At 37.0% G+C, this 13,907-nt stretch overlaps 1 protein-coding gene across 1 annotated transcript; it reads right to left on the bottom strand.

The window, feature by feature from the left end:
• Positions 1 to 1,116: 1,116 nt before the first annotated feature.
• LOC141902542 (cytochrome P450 2U1-like) lies at positions 1,117 to 9,471 on the bottom strand. Its single transcript, XM_074790320.1, has 10 exons — positions 9,287 to 9,471; positions 8,843 to 8,926; positions 8,650 to 8,754; positions 8,454 to 8,550; positions 8,207 to 8,365; positions 7,910 to 8,124; positions 7,678 to 7,803; positions 5,099 to 5,203; positions 4,891 to 5,019; positions 1,117 to 4,813 (listed from the first exon to the last, which is right to left on the bottom strand). Exons 1-10 carry the CDS (start codon positions 9,408 to 9,410, stop codon positions 4,455 to 4,457), a joined length of 1,503 nt encoding a protein of 500 aa, XP_074646421.1. The 5' UTR covers positions 9,411 to 9,471; the 3' UTR covers positions 1,117 to 4,454.
• Between the last annotated feature and the right edge of the window lie 4,436 nt (positions 9,472 to 13,907).

Raw genomic sequence — 13,907 nt, 5'->3', positions numbered from 1 at the left:
GCGCGTCGGTTCCAACCCAGACAAGGAAATTTATTTAACATAAAGCGGGTGCACCAGTCAGAGGAAAAGAATATGAAAATTGAAGAGTTTCGAGAAACACTGCCCACCGACATCGGCCAATAGCTTCAAAGCAACACGTTAAAATTTGCAAGTACATGTTCTGGTACCGTGCTAACGGTTAAAAGAATAAGGATACTGTATCTGCGAGATTTTGTGTCAATGCCAGATCGCACCGCCGCAGGTACGAAAAGCTGCTTTGCATCGGGTGTCCCAAAAATTTAACTATTTTGAAATTCCTTTCTGGAGCTGATATTTTGGAATTGTAACTTATGCCAATTTTCTTGTTCCTGAGGCCTGAGAGTTGTAATACCCGTAATATTATCGTAATATAATAACACGATACACGGTAATGATGATTAGTCTGTATTTCTTTGAGGATGACGTAGAGGCAACAGTTATAGGGTTTTATGGGAAAAGATAGGTGTGTCAGTGTGCACGATTGCGCACACTAGATGTGTGCTGGTACGCACACTGAAGGCAAATGGCTCGGATTACAAGGTGTGAGTTTGTTGAGAAGAGCATTTAGTTGCTATATCTAAAATATAAGGACTTTTGAGGGATAGTTAGCCTAGTTCAGGGGGGAGTAGAATGGAAGTAGCAGGGATTGATCATACCAAATAGGGTAAGGATAGATAGAAGCGGGTGAGGTCATGGTTTGGGAATGTGAAAAATGTACACATTAGTATATAAGTCTTAGGTTTTTGGTTCAGGGGGAGTACAAAGGAGTTGGGAGATAAAACAGAAAGAAATGTGACGCTGAGAAGAAAATAAAGAAGCAGTGCGATCATCATACAAGAATGACTTGTTAGCACTTCATATATCTTCTTGAAAAAAGAGGAAGATCCTGCGGTACAGCAGAAAGAACAACGATAGAGGAGAGTCCGGGGACACAGCACTGGTTGAGAACTTCGTGACACAACTGGTGGAGAATCTAGAGGAATATCAAGTGGTACAGAGATTGTTAAGTACCATTACAGTGGAGTGGATGTGGTAGTCCGCGTTACAATGACCTCAGGCACACAGATACCGTCAACCAAGTAAACAACCGCCATATGATTTGTGAATTCTACTTTACTTTACTTTATTTCCGATAAACTCTGGCAATTACAATTAGGGCGTAATACAGAAGAACCTCGTTACAGCGAACTTCACGGAACCAGAAAATAGGATAACCACCGATAGTTCGTTATATCCAGTATTGAATTAATCAAATAGTCTATAGTTGGGACGAAATTTCATATTTTTTTAGTTGTATCCGATGAATCGTTTTATCTGGATTCGTTATAACGAGGTTCCACTGTACATTTACGAGGAAAACTTAAGCAGAATAAAAAGATAAAAAGGGTACATGTATAATTATAGATGGCCGAAACTTTAAGCGAATGTTTTCATAACAGTTGCCACAAACAAAGTAGATCCTTTCCATATTATGTACTATTCTATCGTTATCTAAGTTTATGTATAATGATATGGACATGGATAACTCAGGAAGGATTGATTGTAAGTATTATCTTTCGTCAAATTTCGATTCCCATGTGTTCATATCAAGAGAATCCAAATCTTTAAGTCTTATCCATGCTAATATCAGGAGTGTCACCAAAAATTTCGATAGCTTTATTGATTATTTAAGTTTATTAGTTTAGTTTTTAGTTTAGTTTAGTTTATTGCTCCAAAAAAGATATACAATTTTTCCGAGCATAACAAAATAGTATGAATAGTATAAATATAAAAGCTGGCAAATTTATACATATTCATAGCCCTAGCTATAACAACCGTGTAGCAGTCGTAATGTATTTAGATAGACTGTAATACAGGTTTTCATTACTGAGCAATTGCTTGAATTTATAATGATTTGCGCCAATTCTATATCTGTTAGGTATATACAAAATTCTAAAAGCGTTGAAAAATTCGCACTTCAGTATGAAATGATATTCGTCCCCAATAGTATTCTCGTTACATTTATTACAAACTCGTTCGTTCCGTGGTTTGTTTTCATATCTACCAGTCTCTATTGGTAATTTATGGTTGGAACATCTAAATCTACATAGTGAGATTCTTAAACTTCGTGGTAGTGATGAAAGATATTTTTCTTGTCCCCAATCAGTTTTAAATATTCTATACGTATCTAATTTAGAGGATAGTACCATCGATCCATGCCATGTCTGTTTAAATTGATCTTCTAATCTAAGTTTTACGAGTTCCCCAAGGTAGGGAATATTCGGAAAAGTTTGTTCCAACCATATATTACCAAGACCACAATTCTGTAAGATTGATTTGATACAGGATATCCATTTACTTTGCGAACCATTTAAATGACTATTATAAAGAATGCGGTACATTTTACCAGAGTATGTCTCTTCATGCAGGATCAAGTGTCCCCAAAATTTTACCATACGAACTTTGATACGAATTTCAAATGGAAACCTTCCTGTCTCACCGTATATCATCAAATTTGGTGTTGACCTCTTGAGGCTTAGCAGATATTTACAAAATGTTAAATGAATTTTTTCAATAACATCAAAATTTCCAAAGCCCCACACCTCACAACCAAATGTTAAAATCGATCCAACCATTGCGTCAAAGACTTGGAAAGCAGTATCAAAGTCAAGAGAAAAATGTTGAACTTTCTTAAGAACAAATATAAGCGCCTTCTTTGCGTGTTCACAAGTCAGCTTTTTACATTTTGCAAAGTTTCCTGTATAATTAAAAAGCACACCTAAATATTTAAATTCAGATACAGTTTCGATTAATACTCCATCGATATTAAATACGGGTTGTCTAATAGACTTCCTTTTTTCGAATACAATAGCTTTAGTTTTACTAATATTGATTACTAATTTCCACCTTTTACAATAAGCGACCAACATATCGAGGTTTTTCTGAAGTGCACTTGCACTATCGGCCAATAAGATCGTATCATCTGCGTACAGAAGAACTAGTAGCTGAACCCATAGATCTTCGTTTTCGAAGGGAGATGAAATCCCTTGACAACCACTTTCAATTAATGAAGCCTCAAGGTCATTGACAAATATAGAAAAAAGCACTGGCGATAAATTTTCCCCTTGTCTCAATCCTATGTTACTAAGAAAACAACCTGAGGATTGACCCTGCACGTGAACTATGGATTTGATATGTTTATACATATTATGAATTACGTTTAGGATATTTCCGGTGATACCTGTTGAGATAAGTTTGTGCCACAGTGCCTTTCGCCATATTGTATCAAATGCCTTTTGGTAGTCAATAAAAATACAATAGAGCTTTCGCTTCTTTCTAAAAAGGGTGTCAATTACTGAGTGAAGGGTGAAAATGTGATCCAAAATGCTATGATTTTTTCGAAATCCGGCTTGATTTCTATTCAGGAGTTCATTTGATTCAAGAAATTCATGGAGACGATCGTTTAATATACTTGTGAATAACTTACTAATACAACTCAGTAATGTGATTCCCCGATTTAGGTCAGCTAAAACCATGCATTTTCTGTAATCGGTTTATCAGAGACTTGGACGGATAGTAATCATCCAAATGAATCTTTATACAATATACCTAACTATACTAGTGTTTTTAAAAGTAGCACTAATAAAGGAGGTGGCGGCGTCGGTATACTTATTCACAACTCCATTCCTTTCAAAATAAGACACGATTTATGTCTGGGAGAAAGTATATTTATCGAAACGGTTATCACACGAAAAAAATTTGTGATAGGTTGTATTTATCGTACTCCAAGCGAAAAAGTTCAAAACTTTATTGAGGAATTTTCTAAATTCTCAGCACAGGTAAATACTGAAAAACTGAACGTTGTAATTCTAGGTGATTTTGATATCGATTTCGGTAATAATGGTCATAATTCACAATGTGATACATTTATAAATACATGTAATATTATTTCAAATTCATTTGTCTCCCTTATCAATCAACCCACCAGGATGACTAATCTATACGCATTATTTCGTGCTCAGGATGGCTGGTACACACTTCACCGATTTTCCTAGCGCAAAACTATGAAGAGGTAAGAAATGATCATCGAACCAAAAACTCCTAGGTTTGTGCTTTAAATTCGTGCACATTTGTCAGAATCAAATCTTACAACAATTTTTTTTCCAGATGAAAATAGGGACATATTTTGGGACACTGTGTATATGTAAGTGGAAGAAGTAGGTCAGCTGCGTTCAGCACATAGATTGGATTCGTTAGTATTATATAATAAGATTCTTTAAATTGTTGAGAGAATATTTTGGTGTTGCGTGTAGTTTGATGATTGATATTGTACAAATAGACAACAAAATAGCAGTTGACCGCGTTGTTCCTGCAACGGGAGATAATTTACTACTTCAAAGAAACAAATCCAATTACGTCTAAAATATATGTCAATCTTGTCATCATAGTTAATCAAATTAAGAGCGGGTGCTGACGATCACCTCGTACGGTTTTGCCATACACACAATACCGTTATCATCTAATTCCGTCGGTCTACGCTTCAGATAGTTTTCGTCTGGGAAACCGAACGTAAATCTCTGCATCAAGCTGACGAAAAACACGAATACTTGATGTTTGGCGGGGTTCTCACCGATACAGGCTCGTTTTCCGGCACCAAAAGTCAACCAGGATTTAGGACGAGCGACGATTTTACCGTCAGCTTCGTCAATGAATCGCTCTGGTTTGAAATCCTCGGCGTCGTCCCAGACTCTCGAGTCGTGGTGACACGCATATATATTTGCCCAAACTTGAGAACCCTTTGGTATGTCATAACCATCTGAAACATTCGAATGGAATTTGCTGTAATCAGGTGTGGCATGGAACTCTTTCTAGAGAACTGATTGCTGATATTACCGAGTTTAGTATCGACACTGGCTGCCCGAAATGTTATTGGACCAACCGGGCAAATTCGCAATGTTTCAAGGATGGCCGCCTCACAATATATCAAATTTGATTTATCATTGATTGTCGGTTGTCGATTACCTTTGAAATTGAAAATGAAAATTAGATAAATGAACATAAAAATCTTTACTTTCAGAATCAAAACGTATACTTTACTTACCGATGACTCCATCTATTTCTTTGTGAACTCGGTCTTGTATATCGGGATGTTTTGCCATGAAGTAAAACAACCAATTCAGTGAATGAGTTGATGTATCCACTCCCGCTAATATCAACAGATAAAAATGAACACAATATTGTGTGAAACTCATTAATTCAAAATCATTTAAAAAACTAGGGGTCCAGGGACACCATGCCCACTTGGGAAGTGGTTTCAGATGCTCAACAATCTAACAATTTCAATATTCAACGCCCCATCCGATGACCTTGAAAAATCCAATGACCTTGAAACTCATCACAATCATAGAACATGTCAGCAGCTACAATTTTGCAATTGAATGTCGTAACAAAATATGCCTAGTTACCAATATGATATGGAAATACTAAGTAATACTACTATTCACCGCCCTCTGGTGACCATATGCGAAGCCCAATGACCTTGAAACTCACCATTATCATAGAACATGTCATGAGCTACAACTTTGCAATTGATCATGGTAACAAAATATGCCTAGGTACCAAAATAATAAGGAAATACTAAGTTATTCTACTATTCAACGCCCCCTAGGGACCATATAGGATAACTAATGTCCTTGAAACTCACCACAATCATAGACCATGTCATGAGCTACAACTTTCCAATCGATAAAAAAATAACAAGATATGCTTAAGTATCAATATAATGTGGGAAAACTTTTTTCCACCTACGAATGAGTACTGATGACACCAAGATGGCCGCCAATTGCATCATAATTGCCTGATCAAATATACCTGTCTCGGGTATAAGAGTTCCCTTTCCAAAGAATACCCATCACAAATTGCAATGAAAAATGGCAACCCATTAGGAAGCTATAGGACAAACTAGGGGTCCAGGTACACCATGCCCGTTTGGGAAGTGGTTCCAAATGCTCAACAATCTAACAATTTCAATATTCAACGCCCCCTGGTGACCATATACAAAAACCAATGACCTTGAAACTCACCGCAATCATAGAACATGTCAGCAGCTACGATTTTGTAATTGATTGTGATAACAAAATATGCCCTGTTACCAATTTAATATGGAAATACTAAGTTATTCTACTATTCAACGCCCCCTGGTGACCATATTCAAAACCCAATGACCTCTAAACTCACAACAATCATAGAACATGTCATGAACTACAACTTTGCAATTGATCATGGTAACAAAATATGCCTAGGTAACAATATAATAAGGAAATACTAAGTTATTCTACTATTCAACGCCCCCTGGTGACCATATAGAAAAACTAATGTCCTTAAAACTCGCAACAATCATAGATGATGTCATGAGCTACAACTTTCCAATTTATTGTGGTTACTAAATATGCATAGGTACGAATATAATAAAGAAATGCGAAGATATTGTATTATTCAACGCCCCCTGGTGGCCATATACGAAAATCCAATTACCTTGAAACTCACCACAATCATAGAACACATTATGAGCTACAACTTTCTTATTGATTGTGGTAGCAAAATATGCTTAGGTATCAATGTAATATCGAAAACCTTTTCCCACCTACGAATGAGTACTGATGACACCAAGATGGCCGCCAATTGCGTCATAATTGGCTGATGAAAAATACCTGTCTCAGGTATAAAACATCCCTTTCCAAAGAATACCCATCACTAATTGCAATGAGAAATGGAAAACCAGTAAGAAGCTACAGGACTCAGGATTCGGGCCAAAATTAACATTTTTGGGCACTGAAAAGGTCATAGGACGGCCATCTTGAGTCTGATCGACCTAATTTTTGTTATGCTGATGGGCCCTGGGGGGATTCACATACATCCGAAAGATCAAGCTAATTGATCAAAGCGTCTTCAAAATTTCCCTCAAAAAATTCAAAAATGTGTAAAAAGTGCTGATTTTGGCGAACAACAATGGCTGCCAGTCGGCCATCTTGATTCTGACAGGGCCAGTTTTTGGGCTGAAGATGGGTCTAGGGTAGATACATGTGTAACCCAAATATCAAGACGTTACCTTGAAGCGTCTTCAAAACTTCCCAAAATAACTGGATTCCGTCTACGGACGGACAGACGGACGGACGACGGACGAAAAGTGAACGCAATAGCCCGATGGGACTAAAGTGGGCTAAAATTGACATTTTTGGGCACAAGAAAAGGTCACAGGACAACCATCTTGAGTCCGATCGACCCAATTTTTCTTTTGCTGATGGGCCCTTGGGGGATACAAATAAATACGAACGATCAAGGTAATTGATTTAAGCGTCTTCGAAATTTCCCTCAAAAACTTCGAAAATGTGTAAAAAGTGCTGATTTTGGCGAACAACAATTGCTGCCAGTCGGCCATCTTTAATCTGACAGGGCCAGTTTTTGGGGTGAAGATATGTCTAGGGTAGGTACATGCATAAACCAAATATCAAGACATTACCTTGAAACGTCTTCAAAACTTCCCAAAATAACTGGATTTCGTCTACGGACGGACGGACGACGGACGAAAAGTGAACGCAATAGCCCGCTGGGACTAAAGTCCCAAGTTGGCTAATTACACAAATTTGCAATGAAATTCGATACTAGGATTTGCGACATTACCGCTAAATCCATCACTAATAGTTTGAATGAGATGTCGGTCAGAGAACTTTTCAGCTAGTTCAGCATCTTCCTCGCGTAGTTTTTCTCTAGCATTAATCAAGAAGTCAATAAGATCTCCAATATTCTCTGCAAATATCAAAGTAGTATCACTTGATATGCTTTATAAAATCGAAAACCAGAAGAAATATAATTACCGTACGTTCATGAATAGAATGATAGAATGCCCACGTACCCGAGTCATACTTGTTAACGTGTTCACGGAATTGTGTTTCGAAGAAAGCCATTATGTATGCGTATATTTCCATGGCTCTTTTCGTGCTGCTCGTTTTGAATGGCAAATACTGCACGAAGGGCATAGCGTCCTCTAATAAACCATTACCGAATATCTCATCGACTTCCGCCAAGTTTGTGTACAGATTTTTGAAATCTTTATCGTTAAAATCAAACCTTTAGATCAAAATTCCAAATTCAGTCGCATAATCTATACATAAAGCGGAATAGAAATCGTATCAATATGTGTTTAACTTACTGCAAATTAAACAACATATCACAGATTACGTTGTAAATCATTAGATTGAGAATGGGTTTAATTTCTATTGGTTTCCCATTGACTTTATCGAATTCAGCAACACCTTTTTCAACCGACGCTTGTATTTTACTATCCAGTCTGGATCCACTCAGGAAATTCCTGCAGGAAATTAACAATTTTTTATTTTTTGTTTGTTCATAATGAACCTCATGTACCGATATAGGCGGAAACATTAAACACGGTTTACCTTAGACCAGATGTAGTTATCTTACGTTGTATTCTCCAAACTGGATCGTCCGGCTTACCCAAAATAATATCTCGCCCTCCATCCGTAAAGAATAGAACTACAACCAAATGATATCGAATGGATTGAGCAAATTATCAAACAGTTACACAACACTCGACTAGATATAGACTTTAGAAAAAACGGTGGGAATAATTACATGACCAGGACGATGGCCGATAATCGAAGTCAGAACTTTGAACGAACGCATTCGTTACCAAATCGGCATTGTTTAATACGATTATATTTTCTGGTCTCCCAATTCCTGTCAAAGAGTTATAAACGAAATTAGCCTATGTGTGACTGATTAACATTCATAAAACATAAACCATCCAATAGAAATTTGACGTTACCTAATCTGAAATTGAATATGTCGCCATGTTCCTTTGCCAATTCTATGAAGTGTTTATAAAGTGGTCGACCTTCTTTTTTGAACTCTGTTACATAAGAATGTATGTGGGTCACATACTTATATTACTTTTACTTGAAGTATATAAAATAAACTAAAATTAGTAGACAGTGTTACTGAAGCTTTTAAGACTGATCAATCAAATGGAATTAACTTTTTGGGGCTTGGATTGGTAGAAGTGATGTTTGATATAGGATGGAATATTGAATTGCAATTGCACCATGTTTTTTTAATAGTTACGAAATTGTGTCGAACCAAAAACAAAAAATACGGATTGTTCCATTGATATTAATTATGGTCAATGAACAATTAATCTTCGGTAACACATTATGAGACACCCCTGTGAATATATAGAATACTAGCGAAATTCGAATTTAATCAGGCTTACCAAACGTATTTCCGACGAAAGGATAACCTTTAGGTCCCGGTGGAAGATTGTAACGTTTTCGATTCAAAAAGAAGTAGACAATCGCAAGAAAACAAGCAATTAGTGTCAACGTTATTGCATCCATATCGAAGTGTGTACCGGTACTGGTATTTATTTCACTGCAGACTAGTGTACGGTGCAGTACTGCGATATACTGCAAGCCTAAAGTACTACAAGTTGCCTACGTATTGTAGGGCGATATTTGTCACGCCTCGATAATGATTTTTCAATAAGGCAATTTGAATGGTCTTGAATATTTAACGATATGCTATTTTCGTCATATCTGACCAAACGAAGTACGGTAGCTGATAATAGTCACGTGGATTTTTATATGATCTCGATTTATGGAAAACAAGAAATAAAGGCGAACAATTAGGCTACGCAAAACTACTTCTTACATCACTGTGAGACCTTTACTTAACTAGAAACCATGTCAACATCAAATCACAAGCGTGAAAAAAAACATGAGCGCGCGAGAACCTATATCAAGTATATACCTGCAGACCTGTGCGCACAAAGACTGTGCTCAAAATCAACAGTAGCTAATGACAGTACAGAATGAGAACTATAGAGAAAATATACATAATGAAGATGGTCTGAAACGGCATTTGGATGATATAATATGATCAAAATGTGCTACAGCCGATTTCGGAAAATTTTCGACCCGCTGTTCATAACCCGCCGATGGTTCCTCTGCAGCATAACAAGATTTCGAGGCTTTGGCAAAATAAACGAGATATCGATATTTTGTCAATGCCTCCGTCGCGTCCGGAGTCGTCTCACGAGTACGAAATCGATCCATCGTTTGACCAACTACGTCGAAATCGACGCGACGAGGTGCACTGGATGACGATATACATCTATAGCGATGACGGGGCGCACCAATTTCACCACAACTGGGACCCTCTCGTGATCCCAGTAACATGTAACAACTGAGCAAACCGGCCTTTTTAACTGAGAAAACTAGTTTATTCCGAGCAATGATAAGCTCGGAATATAAACAACGAGATTGCAATTCATGCAGAAATCATAGACCGATCTCACACGATTGCCGTAAAAGACCGACTCTGACATGCGAACCGGAACGTGGCAAAAAATAATCGTTTTCTAAATTTTGAAACTGACTTTTTATCCTCGACTCATTGCGCCAATCTTTGTCGCAAATGCAAAAACATTCGCATTACCTGAATTTCAAGAATGCGGTGGTACAAATAGGCCCTGCTGATGAACGCTGGGATGAAATCTATCACTTGTCGTTTCAAGGAAACCTTATCGGTTTGTCAATAACTGTAGTAAATATAGCTGCAAAGAAGCGATAACGGGCTTCTGCCTTACTTGTTTAAATGTTATATACTTCGTTGAAATTAGTGTCATCAGTTCATAACATTATTATTGCTATTTTGAAGCAGCGTCACCTAGTATAATTGAAACAGACCTAACCTCCACAAGTCCTTATATTTCAATTGTAGTAACAAATTGCCCTTCCCCACCACCCCCTTCATTGAAGCCTGATCAACTTCAAGTGTGTGCACACGTTACGTTAGACGCCGTCGTGTGAAGGGTACATTATTTCCGACTTCAACGACAGTGGAATTCAGGTGCAGTAGTATACACTCAGTAATATACTATGTGAAAAAGAGAATGATGATGATAAAATCCAAAATATTGTTTCAAAAATATGAATGCTGCCTGCCTGGTCAATATTTCCAAAAATTCATTCAAAATAAAGAATAAAAATAAACACATGCCTGCCTGGTCATTTTCAGGGATTTTGAAAATGAGAAAAAAGTATCATTTTTGGCCTAATAATGTACAGAATAACAACAGGGCTTCTGCGAAAGCGGCAGAAACCCTAATGATTTTCTTAGGATTACTATCTTATATACAAGTTATATATATATGAGTTATATATGAGTTACCCAGTCCTTATGATATTTGGTTGTATACATACGACAATAGCGGCAATGTCTTCAGCAAATTCTAAATTTAATCTGAATCGTCAAACAAACTTATTTAGAAGGTCATATGTTGTGTGATACATGTACACGGTGTCTTGCTGAGTATTGCTTGTTTCGTAGCGATGGAGATGGAACTTGTATTATCTCGGTGAGAAAATATTTACATTTACAACACAGATTTTATTTCGGATGTGAAAATATTTCAAATATTTTTTTTTTGTCCGACAGTGCTAGTCATCATTGGGTTTGAATTCCATTGAAATAGAACTTATGGTTTTCACTCCAACGAATTCGGAACCGCCGTTTTTGGTTTCAATCCGATAAACGTCAATTCAAGCTAACCTTTATTGAATAGTCTCATATTGCTTGTTCACCTCATCTCATATCAAAAGTAACTTGTATGGTCTTATTGTGATGAAATGAATTGACATTCACCAACCATATCGTGTTCGAACCCCGACAGAGGGTAATTTTTTTCTATTCTAATTCTATTTATAATAATTACCAAAGGTTTGCATATGATTCTGCAAGGCAGAAAACCCCTTATTGCTGCTTTGCAGCTATTTTTTTCTTATTTTGACTCGCACAGATAATTTATTAGTAGGACCTGTTTAGCTTATTTCCTAAATGTTTCATTTGTTGCGCAATAAACAAAGAAATCTATGGATGAGTCAAAAACACTGAGTTATAAAATTCCTACCTTGCGCAAGACCATCAGTTCATCTCCAGATAAACCACGGCGTATTCCATAAATCATATGGAAGTAATGTAGCAATCTATCTAAAGATGCCGGGATTTCACACATAAAAATACAATACAAATAAGAACCATTCTTAATATTTTCAATTCAGCGGATGTATTTCGGGTTATCTCACTGGGCGCCGCTGCATCCGCACAAAATTGTTTCTTCTGATTTCGTTTTCTAAACGACATGACTCCAAACAGTGTTCAACACTAGAAAATTTACATGAAAAGAAGACGTAAAATAAATGGGGTATCGGCACAAACCGGATTTTCTAAAAAATCGCTTTTAAATGAGAAAACTAGTTTATTCCGAGTTACAAACTCGGAATTAACCTCGAATCTAAAAAAATAGATATGTTCACAGGGTGCTTCCGTAACTATTGTTACTAGAGGGTCGACTTATAATATGATTTTTTTTCACTGGTCCATGATTTCTGAGGAGTCCTTTTTGAAACCATAAGCAACAATTAAAGCGGTTCAATGACAAAAAGTGAAATTTTGGTATTGGCCTAGTTGGTGAAATCTGAAAATGCCAATCGTCGGCATATTTACAACATTTGAATTTTCAAGCATTTTGCAAAGTGCTGACGAAATATTTAAGAAGAGACTGTCGAATAATCCGTTTTATCCATTCGAGGAAATCTTTACCAACGTATTTCTCTGCCGCATTCGATTGACGACGTTCTGGTTAGGATTATTCATCGTCACGGTCAGTCTTGCAGGATGCCTTTATATGTATTTGTCGGCGCCTGTCGACCAGTTCATCTTCATCTTCATTATTGCACTAATACTGGGCATGTCAATGGTACTTAATTACCGCGAAGAACGAACTCTTGTACTTGACGGAAACTCACGAATGTTCCACTATTACAAAAAACAACGTCTGGTTCATACGGGTAATTATCATGACATCTACATCCGATTGCGCGGACTACTGAGCGGGAACGGAAAAATGTACTATACCGCCGTGGTCGGAGGGTACAAGATCGACTCGTACGAACTTACGTTGTACGCTACGAATTTGGAAAAAATGCGTAAATTGGCGCGACGTCTAGCGGCTCATTTGCAGATCAATTACTTCGATTATCTAGACAAGTCCCGCCATCATATCATCAGGCATAGGCCGAAGACCAGACAAATCATCAACGCCGGGACTGGAGGATCAAATGCGTGATAGAAGTGTCGTCTAGTAATGGTGGAATGTCTGGATAATCAAACTCCCGACGATTAAGCAAGTTTGAATGTTGAACTGATGTCACTATTTCATTCGAAGTTGATGTTATATAAACTTTATATAAATTGTTTCAATATAACTGATAACAGATTCAGAAGTAACAGATTCGAAGTCCGGTCTTACTCCAGAATAGGTCAATATAGTTCCGTGGAGCGTTTTCTTAAATGAAGTGAGTGTTTGCAGTTTAAAATTGCCGACAGAAACCTGATAGTCGACCAGTTCTCGAGTCGATAATCGCCAGTCAGAAACCGAATGACGCGTTTTTGATTTTCTAATTCCTTGGTTATCATCATTGAGAGAACAGCTATTCTCCGTGAATTATCGGACGTATACAAACAAAAGAAACTTCAGAAAGCTAGCGATGATATTTAGAAAAAATTATTTTCCCAAAACTTTAGCGACTGTATTAGCGACATTATTTTCTTATCTATCATCCCAAGTTATATCCTTACAAATTCATTCTTTCTTTAATGATTATTGTAACTGATTTTTATTTGGATATACATTTGACCATTATCAATTCTAAAATCATTTTATAACCGTTACGATAATTTTCATCTGTAAGTTAGCTAATTCTATCATCATACACGATACAGCAAAACAACGATTTACGTATCCCTATTATCCCTGTTTTCCTTCTATAGAA

The sequence above is a fragment of the Tubulanus polymorphus genome, chromosome 3 (genome assembly GCF_964204645.1).
Source record: "Tubulanus polymorphus chromosome 3, tnTubPoly1.2, whole genome shotgun sequence".
In the NCBI taxonomy this organism is placed as follows: Eukaryota; Metazoa; Nemertea; class Palaeonemertea; order Tubulaniformes; family Tubulanidae; genus Tubulanus; species Tubulanus polymorphus.
Note: the sequence above shows the minus strand (reverse complement) of the source record. Positions and strands in the feature narration are given on the sequence as shown.